This window comes from Rhinoderma darwinii, chromosome 3 (assembly GCF_050947455.1).
Source record: "Rhinoderma darwinii isolate aRhiDar2 chromosome 3, aRhiDar2.hap1, whole genome shotgun sequence".
In the NCBI taxonomy this organism is placed as follows: Eukaryota; Metazoa; Chordata; class Amphibia; order Anura; family Rhinodermatidae; genus Rhinoderma; species Rhinoderma darwinii.
Genome location: NC_134689.1, coordinates 56,535,423 through 56,558,968, shown reverse-complemented (window position 1 = coordinate 56,558,968; position 23,546 = coordinate 56,535,423). Strand labels below are relative to the sequence as shown.

General features: G+C 42.2%; 1 protein-coding gene across 2 annotated transcripts in view; it reads right to left on the bottom strand.

Annotated features, from left to right (window-relative positions):
- Positions 1-23,546, bottom strand: part of ANKHD1 (ankyrin repeat and KH domain containing 1) — a 277,970-nt gene that overhangs the window by 35,591 nt on the left and 218,833 nt on the right. For both annotated transcript variants that reach the window (XM_075856368.1, XM_075856369.1), the window contains exons 22-23: positions 20,393-20,555; positions 16,832-16,927 (exon numbers count right to left, since the gene is read on the bottom strand). In XM_075856368.1, coding sequence (XP_075712483.1) covers positions 16,832-16,927; positions 20,393-20,555 — 259 coding nt within the window. The remainder of the gene's footprint in view (positions 1-16,831; positions 16,928-20,392; positions 20,556-23,546) is intronic.

Sequence of the window (23,546 nt, the reverse complement as noted above, 5' to 3'; positions counted from 1 at the left end):
CCCCATTTTGTTGCCCAATTTGCCCTTAGTGTGGCAATACCCTATTTGTGGTGATAAACTGCCGTTTGGGCCCATGGGAGGGCTCAGAAGGAAAGGAGCGCTGTGTGTTCTTTGGAGTCCAGATTTTGATGGATTGGTTTTCGGGTGGCATGTCGCATTTGCAGAGCCCCAGAGGTATCAAAGCAATAGAAACCAACCACAAATGACCCCATTTTGGAAACTACACCCCTCAAGGAATTCATTTATGGGTGTTGTGACCATTTTGACCCCATAGTTTTTTCACAGAACATATTTGAATTGGGCTGGGAATGAAAACAAAATTATTTTTTTCAAATAATATGTAGTTTTGGCTGAAAATTTCTTATTTTCACAAGAAACAAAATACCCCATTCTGTTGCGCAATTTGTTCTGAGTGCCGCAATACCCCATTTGTTGTGATAAACTGCCGTTTGGGCCCATGGGAGGGCTCAGAAGGAAAGGACCACCATTTGGCCTACTGGGGATTTTCTAGTGCGAAGTCATGTATGCAGAAGCACCTGAGGTACCAGTACAGTTGAAACCCGCAAGAAGTGACCCCGTTTTAATAACTACACCCTTAAGGCATTCATCTAGAGGTGTAGTGAGCATTTTGACCAGAGACCTACACCCCATAAACTGTAATGTGGGTTCTCTCGGGTATGGCAATACCCTACATGTGGCTGTTATCAGCTGCCTGGACACACAGCAGGGCTCAGAGGGGAAAGACGAGGGGGGATCAGCTGTGCGGAGTGCATTAGGGTAAGTAAAATTGGGGTAAATTATAAACCAAGGGATGTATGATAAATTTTAAAACTGACTTTCATACAGAGCTCTGGTTATTCGGGACACGTGTTACATTGATATATTGTGTCATCCCTTATAGCAGACTTTGCACCGCTTTTGACTTTTTCCCTTCTTGCCAGTTTGGGGAACTTCTCCTGGAAAGTGTTGCCGCCTTGGTATGATGTGTGTGGCCCCGCTTCCAGAAGTACTGGGTGCCCCCCCTTCTTGGTCCCTAAAGATTAGGTTCTTGATAATCACCTCTTGAAATTCCAGGAAAGTTCCCGTCTGGCCTGCACATCGACGTAGCACGTACGCATTGTACAATGCCATCTGTATGATGTGCCCGGTCAGCTTCTTATACCACACCGCATGGCGCTGTAGGGCTTCAGGATTTGATCTGACAAGTCCACACCTCCCATGTACCTATTGTAGCCCAGGATGCAGTCTGGTTTGGGGGTGGCCTTTCCTTCATATAGCCTAAACCTGTAGGTATACCCGGATGCACTCTCACAGCTTATACATCTTCACGCCATACCTTGCCCTCTTACCCGGCAGGTACTTGCGGAATTGAACCCTCCCTTTAAAATGTACCAGGGACTAATCAATAGAAATACACTTCTCGGGGGTGAATGCTTGGAAAAACCGGCCACTGGAACGGTCTAATAGGGGTCTCCGTTTATACAAACGGTCAAAACTGGGGTCATCTCGGGGTGGGCACGGCTCATTATCAGTATAATGTAAGAAGCGAAGTATTGCCTCATTTATTTATTTTTTTAGGTTCCAGTTCAGTTCTGAAGTTGCTTTGAGGGGCCCATATATTAGAAACCCCTATCAAATACGGCATTTTAGAAACTAGACCCCTCAAAGTATTCACAACAGCATTTAGAAAGTTTATGAACCCTTTAGGTGTTTCACAGAAATTTAGAGCAAAGTAGAGGTGAAATTTACATATTTTTTTTTGTCAGAAAATCCTCTTAATACCATTTTTTTTATAACACAAAAGGATTTATCAGAGAAACGCAACTTAATACGTATTGCCCAGATTCTGCAGTTTTGAGAAATATCCCACATGTGGCCCTAGTGCGGTAATGGACTGAAGCACCGGCCTCCGAAGCAAAGGAGCACCTAGTGGATTTTGAGGCCTCTTTTTTATTAGGCACCATGTCCGGTTTGAAGAGGTCTTGTGGTGCCAAAACATTGGGAACCCCCCAAAAGTGACCCCAATTTGGAAACTAGACCCCTTGAGGAATGCATTGTAGTTTTCTTGGGGTGCATGCGGCTTTTTGATCAGTTTTTATTCTATTTTTAGGTGGCGTGGTGACTAATAAACAGCAATTCTACTATTGTTTTTTATTCTTTTTTTTTTTACTGCGTGCACCGTGCGCTATAAATGACATATTCACTTTATTCTGCGGGGCGATACGATTACGGCGATACCAGATGTTTATAGGTTTTTTTTATGTCTTATGGCGTTTGCACAATAAAATACATTTTGTAAACAATCATTTACTTTTTGTGTTGCCTTATTCTAAGAGCCATAACGTTTTTATTTTTCAATCAATAAAGCCGTGCGAGGACTTATTTTTTGCGTAACAAACTGTAGTTTCGATCAGTACCATTTTTCGGTACATGCGACTTTTTGATCTCTTTTTATTCCATTTTTTGGGAGGTGCAGTGACCAAAGAATTGTGATTGTGGTACGGTTTATTATTATTTTCCTTTACGGCGTTCACCGTGCGGGATAAATAACAAAATAATTTTGTAGTTCAGGCCGTTACGGACGCGGCGATACCAATTATGTACAGTTTATTTGTTTGTTTATATATTTTTATTAATAATAAATGACTGATAAGGGAAAAAGGGGGATTTTTACTTTTAATACTTTTAAAACTTTTATTTTCTTATTTTTACACAACTTCTTTTAACTTTTTTTTTACTGTATTACTTTGTCCCACAAGGGGACTTGAGGGCAGGAGGCCCTGATCGCAATTCTAATACACTGCACTACATGCGTAGTGCAGTGTATTAGAACTGTCAGCTACTCACTGACAGCAAGCATAGTGGGTCCTGACGTTGTCAGGACCCACTAGGCTTCCGTCTATGGCATAGCCGGACGCCATTGTTTGGTGTCCGGTTGCCATAGTCACCATCGCCGGCCGCTATCGTGTAGCAGGCCGGCGATGGCAGCTTAACCCCTAAAAAGCCGCGATCTCTATAGAACGTGGCTTTTAAGGGGTTAATCAGCGGGGACACAGCGATCGGTCCCCGCTGTAGGAGCTGTGACAGCTGCTGAACAAGACAGCAGCCGTCACAGCTCCTGTATGTGTCGGGAGGACGGCCGAAACGGCCGTTACTCCCAAGACGTACTATTCCGTCATGGAGCGCGAACGATACAGCTGCCATGACGTAATAGTACGTCCAGGAGCGGTAAGGGGTTAAACAGATGTAACATTACATTGCAAAGACTTGTCGACCAGCAAAGAGAACCAGCAGGAGTAGTTAGAAGAAGAATGATAACCGCAGAAGGGCTCGCAATTTGCGACCAAGTAAATAAGTCTCTTGTAAAAGAATGATTTGCGGATTGTATGTGGAGAGAAAATGAAAGGCGTTAATTCTAAGATGGTGTAACGTCTCCATGGCTGTAATTTAGGTCAATACAGAACCAGATGGTAAGGTGATTAACCCTTTCATGTCGACAATCTGTATATTCACGTCCTTTTCGCACATACCCAGTGCAGCCAGGGCGTGAATATACAGATCTCTGTTCCAGAACGGCATAGCGCTGTGAAAAGCGCTCGGACGCCGTCTGTCAGAGAACAGATTGCTGGGGAGCCACAGACGCGGACAGCCGAACCGATTGGTTCGGCTGCAGAGAATATGATCACCGGTATCAACCGCTTCCTGACCGCCCACTGTAAATTCACGTCGGCACTTGCTGGCCTCTGTGGAGCGCCGACGTGAATTCACAGTGGGTGTTAAAAGCGCGATCCGGGTATCTCAGAGTAGCGGTGACACCTGGATCGCGCTGTTATGCCCTGCCTCTGGTTCCGGAGACATGACCGGGATCTGATTGGTTCAGGTCCCGATCAAGTGATCGCAGGGAAAGTTTGTTGTACAACAAACTTTCCCGAGGACCGATTGTGGGTGCTGCCATCAGTTGCATGGCAAAACTGGAGGCCATGCAACAGCCTCCGTTCTGCCATCACGGAAGCCTATGAGGACCAGCTGGTCCTCATAGGCTTCCTGTCAGTGTGACTGTCAGCGTCACACTAACAGTTTATAATACGTTACACTACCCAGGTAGTGTAATGTATTATAGAAGCCATCAGTGCTGTAGGTCTTCAAGTAAACAGTCAAAATGTATGGTTTTTTTTTGTCACTTTGCTTGCCAAAAAAATCTAATAAAAAGTGATTAAAAAAAAATAAAAATAAAAACACACGTACCCTAAAATGGTACCAATGAAAACTACAGACTGTAACGTAACAAATAAGCCCTCACACGGCTCAGGTGGAGAAAAAATAAAAAAAAAGTTCTGGCGCTCAGAATATAGCGACAGAAATTGTGCAGAGTGTCCAAAAGCGGATAAGATTGGGCGACATTTATCAGTGCGACAGCAGCCACACATCTATGAATTATTTATTTACCCCATTATTATACCCTCTTATTATGCACTGATGTACTCTGCCCAGCTTACATATGCCCCCACATCATAAACTGAAATACCAGAAAAACCCCAAACAGAATTACCAAGCAAAATCTGCGCTCCAAAAGCCTAATGGCGTTCCCTCCTTTCTGAGCTCTGCCGTGGGTCCAAACAGCAGTGTATTACCACATATGGGGTATTACCGTAATCAGGAGAAATAGCTTTACAAGTTTTGGGGTGCTTTTTATTCTTTATTCCTTGTAAAAATTACATTATATTTTTTCAGAAAAAAAAGTAGATTTTCATTTTCACAGACATATTCCAATAAATATAGCAAAAGACCTGTCGGGTTAAGATGCTAACTATACCCCTAGATAAATTCCTTGAGGTGTGTAGTTTCCCAAACCACTTTTGGGGAGATTCCACTGTTTTGGTACCACCTCTTCAAACCTGACATAGTGCCTAAAATATATTCTAAAAAAAGGAGACCCCAAAATCCTCTAGGTGCTCCTTTGCTTATGAGGCCAGTGCTTCAGTCCATTACCACACTAGGCCACATGTGGGATATTTCTAAAAACTGCAGAATCTGGGCAATAAATATTGAGTTGCATGTCTCTGGTAAAACCTTCTGTGTAACAGAAAAAAATGTATTACAAATGAATTTCGACAAAAAAAGAAATGAAATTTGTAAATTTCACCTCTACATGGCTTTAATTCCTGTGAAACGCCTAAAGGGTTAATAAACTTTCTGAATGCTGTTTTGAATACTGAGAGGGCTGCAGTTTTTAAAATGGGGTGATTTATGGGGTCTATCTAGTACATAAGGCCCTCAAAGCCACTTCAGAACTGAACTGGTCCTTGACAAAATAACCTTTTGAAATTTTCTTTAAAATGTGAGAAATTGCTGCTAAAGTTCTAAGCCTTGTAACATCCTAGAAAAATAAAATAATGTTCAAAAAACAATGCAAATATAAAAAGTAGACATATGGGGGATGTTAATTTGCTACAATTTTGTGTGGTATTACTATCTGTTTTACAAGTAGATTACATTTAAAATTAGAAAAATTATAATTTTTGCAAATTTTCTTTACATTTTGGCGTTTTTCACAAATAAGCTATGAATTTATTGACCACATTTTTCCACTAAAAGTACAACATGTCACGAGAAAACAATCTTTGAATCGCTTAGATAGGCAAAAGCATTCCAGACTTATTACCACATAAAATGGCAGATCAGATTTGAAAAAAATGGGGCTGGTCATTGAGGCATCGAGGACCCTTGGTCCTGAAAGGGTTAATTCAAATCTTTAAGGATCTACCCACCCAACTGTCCGCTATACTAGGTTTTAGACCAGAGGCAGAAGATTCTCAAGTCCTTTTGAGGTATAGCTCAGCTTTTTTTTATCCATCGGTTCTCCCAGGCAACCCAGATCCTCAAAAGGGTAGTGGATGTTAGAGATTTCAGCCACTGGACCATCGATTCTTGGGTATTTATCCCATGATAGAGTAATTTTCATCAAAGGGATATTTGCTCTTGATAGCTGATGGTATAAAAAAAAAACCCTTCCTATCGGGATTTTTCCACTCATTCTTAAGCGCTTTTATGCACTTAGAAGAGCCTATGTTTATTTGAGGCTAGCCCTTCAATCACTCTGATCAGAAATAGACCTAGATTCCATCACATCACCCAAATACATTGTGGCTTGAACAGCTTTAAAGGCTATAAAAACTTTTGAAAGGGATTTTTTCATCTTTTTTAATAAAAAGGTCAATCGGTACATATGTTTAGTGCAACTTTATAATTTGTTTTTATTAATAAATTTACTTTTTGAGATACAGCTGTTCTGTATTCTGCATACAGAGCTGCTGTATCTTACGCTGAATCCTGTACCAGTCAGGTCCACGGGTCCTCTATACAGACCAGCTTGATCTCTCGTTTTACACTGAATCGGTCAGTCCCGTGGTCCTGACCGGTTCAGTGTGGACAGGTCCTGCGTGTTTCTAACACACATGATCCACCTGTTATCCATCACATCTAAGTACCTAACTTGATAGAATACAGGTGGATCCTGCATGTCAGACACGCAGGACCCACTAACACTGAACAAGTCAGGTCCACGGGAATGACGGATTTAGGTCTCAACACACGATACAGTTGATCTGTATGCAGAATATAGAGCAGCTGCATCTCAAAGTAAAAATAATTTTTGATAAAAACGAATTAAAGGGGGCATGGCCAGATCAGCATGGAGTAAGACGTGTTTGCCTTAGCTCCATTACACCAGGCATCAAAGCGGCTCTAATCTACACTTTCTAAGACGATATTTGAATACAGGAGTATTGCAAGCTTTGCAGGATCAAAGTTTAAGATGGGGAAGGCAAAGAAGAAAGAGAGCTCAGCAAGACTTATGGAGTTCTTCCCGTCCACGAGGTCCCAAAATGGCGCCGGCACCAGACAAGACAGAGTCAGGAGACAGATTCACTCCGTAGCCTACATCTTCACTGACCAGTGCACCTGGCTCCAATCAATCTCCCCACATGTCCTCCTCCACACTTGACACAGAGGCTTTCAGGAGTAATGTGAGTAACTGTGTGGGGTTTCCTCATGTCTCCCACGCTGCTGTTAGATAACGGGACGCCATGTGCTTCACAGTCCCTGCCTCCTGCTTCTCGGCCATTTCAGCCTGGTACAGAAGATATGCTTAAAGAGGCTCTGTCACCAGATTTTGCAGCCCCTATCTGCTATTGCAGCAGATAGGCGCTGCAATGTAGATTACAGTAACGTTTTTATTTTAAAAAAACGAGCATTTTTGGCCAAGTTATGACCATTTTTGTATTTATGCAAATGAGGCTTGCAAAAGTCCAAGTGGTTGTGTTTAAAAGTAAAAGTCCAAGTGGGCGTGTATTATGTGCGTACATCGGGGCGTTTTTAATACTTTTACTAGCTGGGCGTTCTGATGAGAAGTATCATCCACTTCTCTTCAGAACGCCCAGCTTCTGGCAGTGCAGACACAGCCGTGTTCTCGAGAGATCACGCTGTGACGTCACTCACAGGTCCTGCATCGTGTCAGACGAGCGGGGACACATCGGCACCAGAGGCTACAGATGATTCTGCAGCAGCATCGGCGTTTGCAGGTAAGTAGCTACATCGACTTACCTGCTAACGCCGATGCTGCTGCAGAATCAACTGAAGCCTCTGGTGCCGATGTGTCCGACACGATGCAGGACCTGTGAGTGACGTCACAGATCTGCACTGCCAGAAGCTGGGCGTTCTGAAGAGAAGTGGATGATACTTCTCGTCAGAGCGCCCAGCTAGTAAAAGTATTAAAAACGCCCCGATGTACGCGCATAATACACGCCCACTTGGACTTTTACTTTTAAACACACCCACTTGGACTTTTGCAAGCCTCATTTGCATAACTACAAAAATGGTCATAACTTGGCCAAAAATGCTCGTTTTTTAAAAATAAAAACGTTACTCTTATCTACATTGCAGCGCCTATCTGCTGCAATAGCAGATAGGGGCTGCAAAATCTGGTGACAGAGCCTCTTTAAAGGTATGTTGGAAAGCCTGAGATTTTCTTTGCAGAAGGACATACAGTCAGCTTTTATGAATATTCAAGCTGAATTTAATGCATTGGGGGAACGTACGTCCCACATGGAGACAAAAATGGTGGAATTTTCTGGCGCCCATAATGAGTTGGTAGACCTTAACTCTTCCCTGGAAGAAGAAGTGGGGCTCATGCGGTTGAAAATCACGGATATGGAAGATCGTTCTAGACGCAACAACGTTAGGTTCAGAGGTATTCCTGAATCTATTAAACCTTAACAGTTTAGGGGGAGTTTCTCACTGACTTCTTCATTGCTGTACTGCCTGATTCAGCTGCATCCGATTTACTTCTCGATCGAGTTCATCGTATTCCGAAACCTAAAGAGCTTTCTGCCGCCATTCCCAAAGATGTGATCGCTCGGCTGCACTTTTTTCACTTTAAAGAAATGATGATGCAAGCTGCCAGAAATCCAGTGGATTTACCTGAAAGATTTCAAGAGGTGTCAGTTTTCACTGACCTATCTGCAGTAACTGGCTAAGGCCTCATGCACACGACCGTATTTTTTCCCACCCGTAAATACTGGCGTAAATACGGGTCCGGTGTCACACGTATTCCACCCGTTTTGCACCAGTATTTACGAACCCGTGCTCGTAAATATGGGTCCGGTGTCACACGTATTCCACCCGTATTTACGAGCACGTTTTTGGCGGCAAAATAGCACTGCACTAATCGGCAGCCCCTTCTCTCTATCAGTGCAGGATAGAGAGAAGGGACAGCCTTTTCTGTAATAAAAGTTAAAGAAATTCATACTTACCCGGCCGTTGTCTTGGTGACGCGTCCCTCTCTTCACATCCAGCCCGACATCCCCGGATGACGCGGCAGTCCATGTGACCGCTGCAGCCTGTGATTGACCTGTGATTGGCTGCAGCGATCACATGGCCTGAAACGTCATCCAGGACGTCGGGCCGGATGTCGAGAGGGACGCGTCACCAAGGCAACGGGCGGGAGACCGGACTGGAGGAAGCAGGAAGTTGCCGGTAAGTATGAACGTCTTTTATTTTTTACAGGTTTATACTGATCGGTAGTCACTGTCCAGGGTGCTGAAAGAGTTACTGCCGATCAGTTAACTCTTTCAGCTCCCTGGACAGTGACTATTTACTGACGTCGCTTAGCAACGCTGCCGTAATGACGGGTGCACACATGTAGCCACCCGTTATTACGAGAGCGCCATAGACTTCTATGGACTGTCCGTGCCGTTATTACGGCCAGAAATAGGACATGTTCTATCTTTTTTAACGGAACGGGCACCTTCCCGTGAGAAAACGGGAAGGCACCCGTCGCCAATAGAAGTCTATGAGCCCGTTATTACGGGTCGTGATTACGACCCGTAATAACGGGAGTTTTTACGGTCGTGTGCATGAGGCCTAAAAGAAAGGAATTTCAAGAAGTTGAAAAGATCCTGAGAATGCACAATGTCCACTATAAGTGGGGATTTCCGGTAAAACTGGTGATCACGAAAGATGGAAGGAAGGGGTTTGCAAATTCGCCAGGAAAAGTGATCCAATTACTTCAAGACTGGCAGTTACTCCCGCCTGCTTCTTCAAGTTCTTCTCCGAGACAGAAATCTAAACCTCGGCTGGAGGAAGAGTGGGTAACTAAATCTTCACATTGACTGAACTACGATGGCTCTACAAGCAAAGATATGATGGCATAGGGTCTGCTTGGCAGGCTTTGGAAGTCATGTTCCTAGACTACTTCTGTTGTTTATGTCTGAGGATGGAGCTACATGTGTATGCTTGGTACGGCTCATGCTGAAACACTGCAAGTGTTGTTTCTTTTTCCTCCCTTTGCATCCTGCATAAGGATGTGAAGTTTCACTGGTTTCTAATTTGATCACTGACTGTTTGTCAGCTGTAATTTGTTCTGTTTTTTTTGGTCTAGATCAGGCATGTCTACAGTGCTATGTATTTCATATTGTCATGGCTTTTCATTTGTCAGTGGGATGTTTAACTGTTGGTAAGTTAGCGGGCTGTAACTGTGCACTAAGATGGTGATACAATTAGTTTCCATTAATGTGAAGGGTCTTAATAGTCCCTTTAAAAGATCTATGCTGTGGAAAGAATCTCATAGGTCTCATGCGGATATTATCTGTGTTCAAGAAGCACATTTAAATCAGGCGGATATATGTCGATTACATCACAAGCAATTTCCACATATCTTTATCTCTCCTGCCCTGAATAAGAAGTGGGGAGTGGCTATTGCAATTAAAAAAAATCAGTGGCCTTCACGATAAGATCATCTCATATAGATCCGTATTGGCGCTATGTTATGCTGATCTGCGATATTAATAATGTTACTTCTACTTTGGTGTCCATTTATGCTCCGAACCAGACCAAATTTTTCCAGTCCATTTTTAAGCTCATTACCAAACATAAACTGGGTTCAGTATTGATTCTAGGGGATTTTAACAAAGTGATGTGGTTCTCGGATACTACGGGTCCTGGTGTGGCCGATAGACCCTCTGAGCTATTTAACCTTACTCATAAGGAGGCCTTAGTGGATGTATGGAGGTTGCAACACCCATCAGAACGGGATTATACTTTCTTCTCCCATCCACACAAGACTTATTGTTGTATAGATTTGATCCTTACTGATGCTGTGTTGTTCCAACATGTTTTGTCATCTGGTATTGGAAATATAGATTGGTCCGATCACGCTACAATATGTATTTCTATAGCGGAACAATATAATTCTACGCAAACATCCTCGAGGCGTCTAAATAATTATTTCTTACAGTCCGCTAAACATAGAGATAGCCTGGAAAAGTTATTACATACCTTTTATTTGGCGAATAATACTGGGGATGTCACTCATAATACATTGTGGTGTGCGCATAAAGCGTATGAGAGGTCACTTTATTAAGAGTGCATCGAGAGATGAGACAGAGGGCTGAGCTGCACTTTCATTTATCCTCTACCATTACTCAACTCAGTGCGGATAATAAACGTGTTTACTGTCCTCTGAGGGTAGATATGATTAAGAACTTGCAGCATCAGTTACATCAACTGGATTTATATAAATATAAACAAGCCTTGAGGACAGTTAAGCAAGATACTATGGCTATAATTATAAAGCTAGTGCGTTGTTAGCATCACACCTTAAACAGCGGTCCTCTCAATCTAGAATCCCTTTTTTGTAGAACACTAAAAATTTGAAAGTTTTTAATCCCCAAGATATAGCTAATGTGATGGCGGACTATTATGCCGATTTATACAATCTTAAAAATAATCTGGGAACTCCGCAACCCACGCTCCCTGATATATCCTTCTTGGAACGTGTACATCTGCCCTCAGCTTTATCTATGAAGTTAGCGGATTTGTCTCCCTTGGTTGAACAGGTGTGTCTTTTTTCAGCCGTACCAACTATGTAACTATGTAATTTCTGAATGAGATATTGCAAGCCATTAAGGCCTTGAAGCCGAACAAAGCGCCGGGGCCAGACAGTTTCACGACTGACTATTATAAGAAATTCAGTTCAATTCTTGCCTTTTTTGTCAGAGGTATTCAACTCGGTCCAGGGTGGAGGAACCTTTCCTAAAGAAATGCTGGAAGCCATGGTAGTCATTTTGCCAAAAGGGGGGAAATCCCCAGATAGACAAGGTCATTTTAGACCCATATCACTCTTAAATACAGATCTTAAACTGTACTCAAATATGATTGCGGCACGCCTGGCTAAAGTTTTGCCTGACCTCATACACCAAGATCAAGTGGTGTTCGTTAAAGGCCGGCTGTCCTCAGATGGCACTAGGAGACTCGTGAACTTATGGAGTTCAATTGAGGGGGATTGGATGCCTTCTCTGCTTCTTTCCCTTGATGCGGAGAAGGCTTTCGACAGGGTTCATTGGGGTTATTTGGGAGAAATCTTAACTAAATTCGGTATTACTGGGATAGCCCATCGCAGTATTATGGCCCTATACACTTTTCCATCAGCAATGGTATATACGTCAGGAGGCTCATCTATGCATTTTGGGATTACAAATGGACCTCGGCAGGTGTCCACTATCCCCGCTTATCTTTACATTAGTCATGGAAACCCTAGCAGCCTTAATTCGTTCTTGTCCGGAGATCAGTGGTATTAAAGTTGGGAACACAAGATTGGTTTATTCGCGGACGATGTGATTATTGCGATGTCCAATCCCACAGTCTCAGTATTTGCAGTTACTAAGATTTTGGAACAGTTTAGTCAGGTTTCCTATTACAAGCTGAATGTGAGTAAGTCTGTAATACTAGGTATGAATCTATCACATGCTCTTAAGAGGTCTTTGCAAAACGCATATTCCTTTGTATGGGCAGTTGACTCTTTTCCATACTTTGGTATACAGCTGACTTATCCTACTTCCCTTTTCCATAAATATAATTACCGTACACTATTACAACAGGTTGAGAAAGAATTAGCTACTTATTTAAAATACGAGGCGTCCTGGGTTGGCAGGATTTCTGCTATTAAAATGATGGTGTTACCTAAAATATTATATGGGTTTCAAAATTTGCCTATCTACCTGTCCAGAAACGATCTTAAAAAACTTCAGAGTATAGTTAATAGTTAATTCTCGACCTCGAATTTCAGCAGAAGTTCTATATAGACCCATTAATAAAGGGGGTTTGGGCCTTCCGCAGAGGTCTCACTGCTATTATGCTGCCATCTTAGATCAGGTTCGGTTTTGGCCTATCAAACATCCTACAAAACATTGTATGTGTATGGAAAAAGGGCTGCAGGCTAATATTCCAGTTGATGCCCAATTGTGGTTACTTTCTACAGGGGGTAAATTGCCTAGGTCACAATTCTTAACATTAGATGCGGGATTCCGGGTGTGGAAAATTTTTTGTGGGAAGGATCCGATTTTCCCGTAGAGATATCCTGATATACCTCTTCGCCTTATTTCCTTTCCAATTCCTGATTTAGCAATCCAAAACTGGATGGATGCGGGTATTGAAACTATTTCTGATCTCATGAAAATAATCACTTGATGACATTTGCTGTCACAAATTCTCATTATCCAAGAATGATTTTTTCAAATACTTGAGGGTGAGACATCTGCTGAACTCCTTTCCTGCTTATGCTGATGTTCCTAGATCTGTTGAGGAAGTAGCATTCAAAAATCTGAATAGAACGTCGAAAGGTACCTCTAGAATTTAAGCAGTGTTATGTGGGTTAGTATCTAAATCAAAAATGGTCTGTCTATCTTTAGAAGATTGGGAATCTACTTTTCAGCTGGCCGGTTCTCTTTCAAAATGTGCTACACACCTAGAGGCTTCCAGGAAAATCTTGTATAAATCGGATTTAAACCCAAATCTTATATCCCTAATTTATCGTTAGTCATCTGATCAATGATGGAGATGTTTAATGGCTAGAGGGACTATTCTTCATATTTTTTGGGAATGTCAGCATATTAAAATCTTTTTGTCACATATGGCACAAATTTTAGAATCTGTTTTAGGAGCTCCGGTTACATTATCTCCAGCCCTTGCCTTGTTACATGTGGGAATAGTTGACTACGCTTATTCGGATACACTTATACTTTTTCATATGCTGGTATCAGCTAAAATAATAATAGCCAAACATTGGAAATCCACGAACGTTTCCCACATCTTGGAGCTCAAGCACTATGTGAATAATAATGGTATGATGGAGTGCTCGTTGGCTTCCATTCAAGGTGTGTACAGAAGGGTTTCCCATTGGGATAAATGGAAAAATTCTAATGGTCATAGCATTGTGCTGTAATAACAATGGGTAACAATACTGTATGTGTCTATGTAGACCACGTTCTTGTTTTTCTTCTTATGTTCTTCTTTTGTTTCCTTGAAGTTCGTTGTTTCTCTTTTCTGAAAAACTTGTGAACCAACAATTGGATATAAACGTATAATATATGTCTCGAATCCTGTGGATTCATATGTTGTAAAGCGTATTGGTTCAATAAAAACTTTTATTATCAAAACTAATTATAAAGTTGCACCAAACATACTGATCGACTGATCAAAGGTTTACATAGCCTTTAAGTAGCTTTCCTGTATCTTCAGGTGAAAATAAAGCTTTGCCTCTAAGTTCCTCATCTAAAGGAGTAAGTTTCCCATCCTCTTGATAAAAGGATGCAAGCTCTTGAAAGCTACTAGCTTCTGTAACTCTAGATATGCCAAGGTACTCGGCTGAGCAAAACTGATAAAAATCTCAGAATTTTTAAATCGCAGACTTAAAGGAGTTGTCCAAGATTAATTTTTTAATACAATTAAAACCACATTGCACATATTAAAAATTGCATAATATACTTACCCGTGCAATCTTGCTTCTGTTCTCCGCTCTGGCTGCTTTTTCCTTCCGGTTAAATAAGCTCTGACGTCACCTTTTCAGCCGCCTCCGCTGTCGTGTCGTATCCCGATCACATGGTCTCGTACCAGAGACCTCGGATGGTATACGACACGTCACTTGTGACGTGGTGTATATCGGCTTCTTCTGCTTCACATTCCGTAACACGCATGCGCTGTCACTGCTGTTCTCGCGGTCCATGCTGTTCTCGAGATAACAGCAGGGGCCGCGCATGCGTGTAAGAACAGAACAAGCCGATATACACCACGTCACAAGTGACGTGTCGTATACCCGGCAAGAATTCAAGATCAACAAAGCGGAAGAGCCAGAGCAGAGAGACATCAAAAGTCAATTTCCCGACGGCAGGATCTGGAAACGGGGCCACTTTGGAAAACGTAAGTATATTACAAATGTATTTATATTTATAACTTACATGCATTAAAGGGGTTATTGAAAATATGATGTTATCTCGGACAACCCCTTTAAATGATCTACTTGATTCTCTTCATTAAAAAAAAAAGTCCACCCCATTCTTGTCCGATCAGGCCTGATCCAGAGGTTCTTATTAAGGCTTCATTCACATCTGCGTCCGACCTTTCCATCATGGGAACCCACGAACGTAAACCATAACTTTCCGTTAGAATTACCATTGATTTCAATGGTAACGCTTCTGTTGCTAATGGTTTCTAGTCTGTAGTCGACTGCGCTATGGATTCCATCAGAAAAACGGAAACCTTATGGAACGGAGACAAACGGAAACCACTAGCAACGGAAGCGTTACCATTGAAATCAATGGTAATGCTAACTGAAAGCTATGGTTTCCGTCTGTGGGTTCCCCTGACGAAAAGAACTCCGACGCAGATGTGAACGAAGCCTAAGAGGGGCTGGTACAGAGACACAATCCACATGATCTATTTCGGTATTTTGATGTACATTTTCTATAGCTTTGAAACATACAAGAGAGCACGACATGGGCCATAGAAACAGGAGTATTAAAATAATAATATATATATATATATATATATATATATATATATATATATATATATATATACACATACATACATACAGTTCCAAAAATCAGGCAGCACTCCAGAGATGTAGCAAAATAGAAAAAGTGCTTTAATCCATCAGTCAAATGCAACGTTTCAGCTCTACAATAGAGCCTTTTTCATGTCAGGCCTGGCAGTTCTGGTGGCTCGGTGCGACCAGCGTTCTCCCAATTGCAACATTCTGCGGGCTTCCAAGGTTCTCAGTCTTTTCTTAACTGACAGAAGCAGAGATGGGAACAGCACTCCTTATATTACCTGGTAGAAAAGTGGTGCACACCAAACCAGGGTCATAGTCCCAGTCTCCCCAATAGTATCGAAAAAATGGAAACGGTAGGCGGCACTCAGTTAAGGTGTAGGTGAATCACCAATGGTTTATTCCAGTATACAGCAATGTTTCGGCTTGCTTAAGTCTTTGATAAAGGCTTGCACAAGCCGAAATGTCGCTTTATACTGGAATAAACCACTGGTGATTCACCTACACCTTAACTAAGTGCTGCCTACCGTTTCCATTTTTTCTTTCCTTGACTGATGGGCGGGCGGGCTGGCTGGCTCTCCTCTACTGCGAGTTTTTATAGCACCTAGTACTCCTGTGCATCCAGGTGCTTTTGACTTTTAAAAGCCAAAAGCCCTCCCCTATACAGTTACTGCCCCAGTCTCTGCTGGAAATAATGAAAGCGTCGCACCGGAAGGGACACCACCAGCTCCCGCTCTCAGAAGCGCCAGCGGCCACATCAACTGTCTGTACATGACCCTGGCATAATCTATCAGTTGGAGATTTTACGCCGTATGCCCACACCAGAAATCCTGAAGACGCCGATCCAACATGGAACCTGGATAGAGGCTGCCAGGCACTGCCACAGCAGCCTCCACAGCAATATGGCAGGGGAGCTAGAAACAGGAGCACAGATGAGAGGCCAGACTGAGGATAGGCTGCTCAAACTAGAGACTTTGGACTCTTTGGGTGAGGTGATCTGGGTCCTATTCAGCCCCAAGTGTGAACAAGCTATAGAAAAAATTTCTCCAGGGGGAGCCAAAAGCTTCACAGATCGCCTATGTGAAGACAGGAAACCTGAACTGAGGTGTGGAGGAGGTGAGAACCTTTTTATCTACTCAGGTTTCCGGTCTTGTATGTGTGGTCCTTGCATGGTTGCGGTCATGGGGGTGGGGAAATTACATTTGCATATAAGTGATAATATACACAATAACATAATATTCAAAGAATTGGGTATATGTGGAAAACAAAAATACATATCTGAGAAAGGCAAGTTTATTGAAAATGGGTTGCCCAATACTTTCTATTCAATACTTTTGGGTATTGAAATGATACAGTTATGGATGTCCTGAAATAAAACATTAAGAAAATGTTCCAACATGAAAATTTTAGAACTTTTGGGTTCCCAAAAAGGACCACTGAAATGCTCACCTTATCAGTTATTGCTGCAACGTATCTCATACACTCAATATCAGAAGGAAACTGATTCACTTCCTTTACCAGGAATAGTACAACCTTTAGATGACCCTTTAAAATAAAAACATATGTATAAACGGTAAAAACACACACACACACATATATATATATATATAGGCAAAAGTATAGGCAGCACTCCGCAGATATAAGTGAAGATTAGGGGTACTAGAGCTTGATAAAGTACCCCCCTTTTTCCAATTTATCTACTGACTGCTGCCGTAGATAAAGTTTCTTGCTATAACTCTCCCGCTATCCAACACTCTCTCTCTCTCTCTCTCTCTCTCTTCCCCCAAATATTTAAATATTATTAAATCAGAGAAATATCGGTGTTGGGTATTAGGGTTTGCTCACAGAGTTTTTTGCAGGCAGAAAATTCTGCCTCAAAATTCCGTCTGGAATTTTGAGGCAGATTTTGATCTGCCTGCATGCAGTTTGCCGTGTTTTGCGCCCGCAGGCACAAAAACGCTGCGAAATATGCTTTCTCTGCGCCCCATTGATGTCAATGGGAGGTCAGAGACGTAAACGCCCGAAGATAAGGCATGTCGCTTCTTTAAATAAATAATAAGTTGCCTCCGCCTCACACGGAAATCAATGGGAGGCATTTTCGGCCGTGTTTTCCGCGTCAAGAAACTCTGTGTGAACAGACCCTTACCCTGGTCCCTTTAGAAAATAATTTGTTCTATGGCTATTAAATCCTCTGTGTAGTCCGAATTCAAGGAGAATGAACTGAAAGTGCTGATGACTTGTGTAAAAGTGAGTAAATTGTGTTTGTGACTCCATTTTGAAAGTATGCTTCTGTGACTATATCTTGCATGGAGTATCCATCTGGTCTTAAAGGGAACCTGTCACCAGCATTTCACCTATTGAACTTTACTTATCCCTCACTGGCCGCTGCTATAAAAAGTTCATTGTCATTATCCCCTCTCCTAAACTCCTCCTCCGACTGTAAATAACTGTCTGCAAACATTTTGCGCCTTTTATCGTAATAATCCGGTGTCCCTTCGTGCGCACTACCAGAAGAGGACATCAATGCACAAGCATGGAAAGACTTGATGAATGAAGATATGACTCTTTTCAAATTAGATTTGACTCTTTTCAAATGAAGATATGAGTCTTTTCAAATTAGATTTGACTCTTTTCAAATGAAGATATGACTCTTATGCTCATCAGCATACGGTGTGGGAACAGTAAAACACTGAATACTAAAGCTACAGAGCCGACTAAGAAGACAACTATAGGTTATATAGAAATGATTTTTCATCCACTACCACCAGGTATTGCTGGTTTAATAGGTGAAATGCTGGTGACAGGTTCCCTTTAAAGAATCCATTTTGTGTTTCAAGAGTCATCTGTTTCTGGTGGATTGTCTGGAATAATTATATGTTATTCAGCTAATGTTTTTAATGATTTCTTGTTATGGAGAATATAGCTAAATATTTACCAGTTCTTTCAGATCTTGCCACCCCATATCGTCTGGGAATAGAGTGTACGACTTTTGTTATGGGTATTAGGCTGGTGATATTGCAGATGTGGGTCCATGACAATTGTTATGGGAAAATTGTAATCTTACATGTAAAAAGCCTTTCATGCTTGTGATTGGCTCAACACGAGCAACTCCCCATAGTATGTAATTGGCAGAGATAGAGCCAACGTCCCATTGTAAACAATAGGCTGACTTCAAGGCTACTCCCCTCTTGAAAGATATTATTGTAATTGCATTTTTATCAATAAATCAGAGAAGCATATTTTTGGGTATACAAAGCATTGTCTCTGTGTGTCTTACTTCTCTCCAATATATATGGATTTGGATCTAGAAGTTTACTGGCGGGCGTCAGTTGACACACCCATCAAAACCTTCAGTCTAAGGCCTCATGCACACGACCGTAGCCACGTGCACGTCTGATTTTCGGGTCGGCCGGCCGCGGAGTGTCACCCGGGAGCCGCCCTGCGTGTCATGCACATGACCGCGTGCATTATTTTCTGTGAGCCTGGACCGCAAAACACAGCCGTAATAAGACATGTCCGTTCTTTTTGCGGTCCAGGCTCATGGGCTATGCACGGACCGTGGAAACCACGGTGGTGTGCATGGGCCCATTTTAATGAATGGGGCCGCAATTCACCAGTGGATTTTCAGGAGAATTGTGGCCGCAAAAGCACGTTCGTGTGCATGGGGCCTAATATATTTTGGCCAGGATTGCATCAACAACTTAGTACACACTACAAGACCTTGCTCCATAAATTAGAATCATGTCTCTGAGATGCTGGAAATGTCACCAACAACCCGACTCTTTAAACCCACAGCTTGTGTGACTGGTCATCCATCTACTTTTTGGGGTCATGTGACGATCTGGGTTACATTTAGGGTCTCTGACTAAGAAAACCTCTGATATAGATGTCACCCTGGACCAGGTTACCTATCACTGTAATGTAGGGCTGGGCAAATAACTGGAAAAAAAAAAATACGAAACCAAAATTCAGCGCAGACAACAGACATCATTTCGCGCATTTCGGTTTTCTAATTTTATTCCGGTTTAAAATTAATCTGCATCCTCAGGACGCAAGTACAGTTGAATCCTATAGTAGAGCAGGGGGCCGTCAGTTCCCTGCTATACTATTCAGTGTTTAACGCCCGCGGGTTACGGCTCATCACAGACACGCACAATGACATCACTGCCTCACACCTATCCGCGCTGAGCAGCTCGCCTACTTTAAGATTCCGCTGGAGTTCTGCCATATACCGGCGTTTCAGACATTCTAACGGTCAAGGCCTTCAGCTGTAACAAACTAGTGACTCTTGTAATGAACCCATTGGAGAAACTACAAGAAGTTGGCTGGGTTTAGACTGCGCGTTTTTGTTGCTTTTTTTGTTTTGGGAGATAATCTCCATGGTCTCTCAATGGAAGTTCATCAACTGTTAAAAAAACCTGCATGTTAAAAACAAAGAGTTTATACAGCCTTACAAAACTTGTACTCTTTAAATGTAAGCTGCCTTGGCAAACAGCTGATTGACACGGGTGCTGCTTCGCTAACCTCCGCTGATCAGCTGTTTTTACCCAGGAAGTCACATGGAATGAATGGCCGACAATGTACTGCAATGATGAGCCAGGTGTGCCAGAGTGGGAGCCACCTCACGAGCAGGGAACCCCTCTTTATGATGTCCATATGCACCAACATGTCCTAACGGGACAATCCTTTCAATTATTTGATAACAGTTATGACACGGATGCAGTTTGTTTCCTATAGGGTTTTGACCGTTTTCTCATAAGTGCAGAATATAGCTTCATCATATTAATGGCGATAACTTATCGGGATTCTCAGGTGGTTCCTAACTCCTAATATGCAAATGAATTCTGCCTAATTAACACATTTACACATAGCAAGTAAATATCAGTATATTAACAAGAATACAGAATATCCCTCTGGTAGAAAAAAAAGAAGAATTTTTAAAGTTAAAATTTAGGTACCCTCACTTCATACACATGCTTTAACGCTCAACAGTAAGAATTAACGATTTACCTTCCGAAATGCGGACATCAAAGGCGTTATTTTGCGATTATCAGCAGCGTCAACATCGGCGCCGGCATGAACAAGGAGCTGGACTATGTCAAAATGGCCCCCATTAGCTGCAAGCCACATAGGCGTGTTCCCTTTCTTATTTCTCACATCAATATTTGATCCCCTGAAACAAAAAATAAAATAAAATATTAGGCACACTAGAAAAAAATAAAACACAAAGTACAGCATAGATTCTGGGCAATAAACTTAAAGGCTATGGACAACTGAGGGCATATTATTTTTTATGAACAGGTCAGTGTGATTAGGCCATACTCACAAATTAGGAGGAGGGTAAAAACCCGTTCCAAACAGGACGCGGCCAGGTCAGAGAATGCTGCTGAAGGGAAGAGCCCAGGTGTGCTTAAATAATGATAGCCACTCCCACTAACCTTGAGGGGAGTGGTGTGTTGGGCATGGCAGTAAATGTGTAATGGAAAAAACAAACTTATTTACTAATTAACTTTGTAATTAGTCTCTATTAAAAATGTTGTTTTAGTTTTGGAGATACAGATGTTCTGTATTCTCTATACAGAACAGCTGTTCGCTATTCACGGAAATCAGTCAGTCCCGCGGACCTGACAGGTTTAGTGTCGGCGGGTCTGTAATCGATCACATCTAACTTCATAATTTAGATGTGATCAATTACAGATAGATCCTATGTGTCAGAGACACGCAGGACCTGCCGACACTGAATCAGTCAGATCTGAGGGACTGACAGCTTCACTGTAAAACGAGATACAGCTGTACTGTATAGGCAATAGAGAACAGCTGTATCTCCAAAAGTAAAACGATTTTTTAATAAAGACTAATTACAAAGTCACACTAAACACACGGACTAAGGTCTCATGCCCACTTCAGTTTTTTTTCGTCAGGGTGCGAGAAGTTTTTTCAACCGATAGTACCCTGACACATTAATTTCAATGGCGCCTTACACACTTCTGTTTTAACGGAACAGTGCGGCTGTTCCGTAAAAGTAGTGCAGGTCCTACTCCTGCCCGTTTTTGATGCAACAGTCTGGTCCGTGAAACAACGGACTGCACATGGAAGCCATCCGTGTGCGGCCCGTGTTTGATGGAACGGTCATTAGAGGCCGTACAACAGCCGACGGAAGTATGCATGAGGCCTAATCTATTTAAAAAAAAATAAAAAATGCCCTAACTTTAACCCCTTCAAGACACAGCCTGTTTTGGCCTTCAGGACACAGCCAATTTTTTCAAATCTGACATGTTTCCCTTTATGTGTTAATAACTTCGGAATGCTTTTACCTATCCAAGCGATTCTGAGATTGTTTTCTTGTGACACATTGGACTATGTTACTGGCAAAATTTGCTCGATACATTAAGTATTTAATTGTGAAAAACACCAAAATTTAGCGAAAAATTGCAAAAATTTGCATTTTTCTAAATTTATATGTATCTGCTTGCAAGACAGATAGTAATACCTCACAAAATTGTTGCTAATTAACATCACCCATATGTCTACTTCAGATTGGCATCGTTTTTTGAACATCCTTTTATTTTTCTATGACATCACAAGACTTAGAACTTTAGCAGCAATTTCTCACATTTTCAAGAAAATTTTAAAAGGCTATTTTTACAGGGGCCAGTTCAGTTGTGAAGTGGATTTTAGGGCCTTATATATTCGAAACCCTCGATAAGTCACCCCATTTTAAAAACTTCACCCCTCAAAGTATTCAAAACAGCATTTAGAAAGTTTCTTAACCCTTTAGATGTTTCACAGGAATTAAGGCAAAGTAGATGTGAAATGTTCAAATTTCTTTTTTTTTTGCAGAAATTCATTTTTCATCTATTTTTTTTGTAACACAGAAAGTTTAACCAGAGAAACGCAACTCAATATCTATTGCCCAGATTCTGCAGTTTTTAGAAATACCCCACATGTGGCCCTAGTGCACTTATTGACTGAAGCACAGGCCTCAGAACCAAAGGAGCACCTAGAGGATTTTGGGGCCTCCTTTTTATTAGAAAATATTTTAGGTTCCATGTCGGGTCTGAAAGGCTCTTGCGGCACCAAAACAGTGGAAATCCCCCAAAAATGACCCCATTTTGGAAACTATACCCCTTGAGGAAATTATCTAGGGGTATAGTGAGCATTTTGACCCCGCAGGTGTTTTGCAGAAATTATGGGAACTAGGCCGTGAAAATGAAAATCTACATTCTTTCAAAGAAAATGTAGGTTTAGCTAATTTTTTCTAATTTCCACAAGGACTAAGGCCTCATGCACACAACCGTATTTTTTCCCACCCGTAAATACTGGCGTAAATACGGGTCCGGTGTCACACGTATTCGACCCGTTTTGCACCAGTATTTACGAGCCCGTGCCCGTAAATATGGGTCCGGTGTCACCCGTATTCCATCCGTATTTACGGGCACGTTTTTGGCGGCAAAATAGCACTGCACTAATCGGCAGCCCCTTCTCTCTATCAGTGCAGGATAGAGAGAAGGGACAGCCCTTTCTGTAATAAAAGTTAAAGAAATTCATACTTACCCGGCCGTTGTCTTGGTGACGCGTCCCTCTCTTCACATCCAGCCCGACATCCCTGGATGACGCGGCAGTCCATGTGACCGCTGCAGCCTGTGATTGACCTGTGATTGGCTGCAGCGGTCACATGGCCTGAAACGTCATCCAGGACGTCGGGCCGGATGTCGAGAGGGACGCGTCACCAAGGCAACGGGCGGGAGACCGGACTGGAGGAAGCAGGAAGTTCTCGGTAAGTATGAACGTCTTTTATTTTTATTTTTTACAGGTTTATTCTGATCGGTAGTCACTGTCCAGGGTGCTGAAAGAGTTACTGCCGATCAGTTAACTCTGTCAGCTCCCTGGACAGTGACTATTTACTGACGTCGCTTAGCAACGGTGCCGTAATGACGGGTGCACACATGTAGCCACCCGTCATTACGAGAGCTCCATAGACTTCTATGGACTGTCCGTGCCGTTATTACGGCCTGAAATAGGACATGTTCTATCTTTTTCAACGGCACGGGCACCTTCCCGTGAGAAAACGGGAAGGCACCCGTCGCCAATAGAAGTCTATGAGCCCGTTATTACGGGTCGTAATTACGACCCGTAATAACGGGAGTTTTTACGGTCGTGTGCA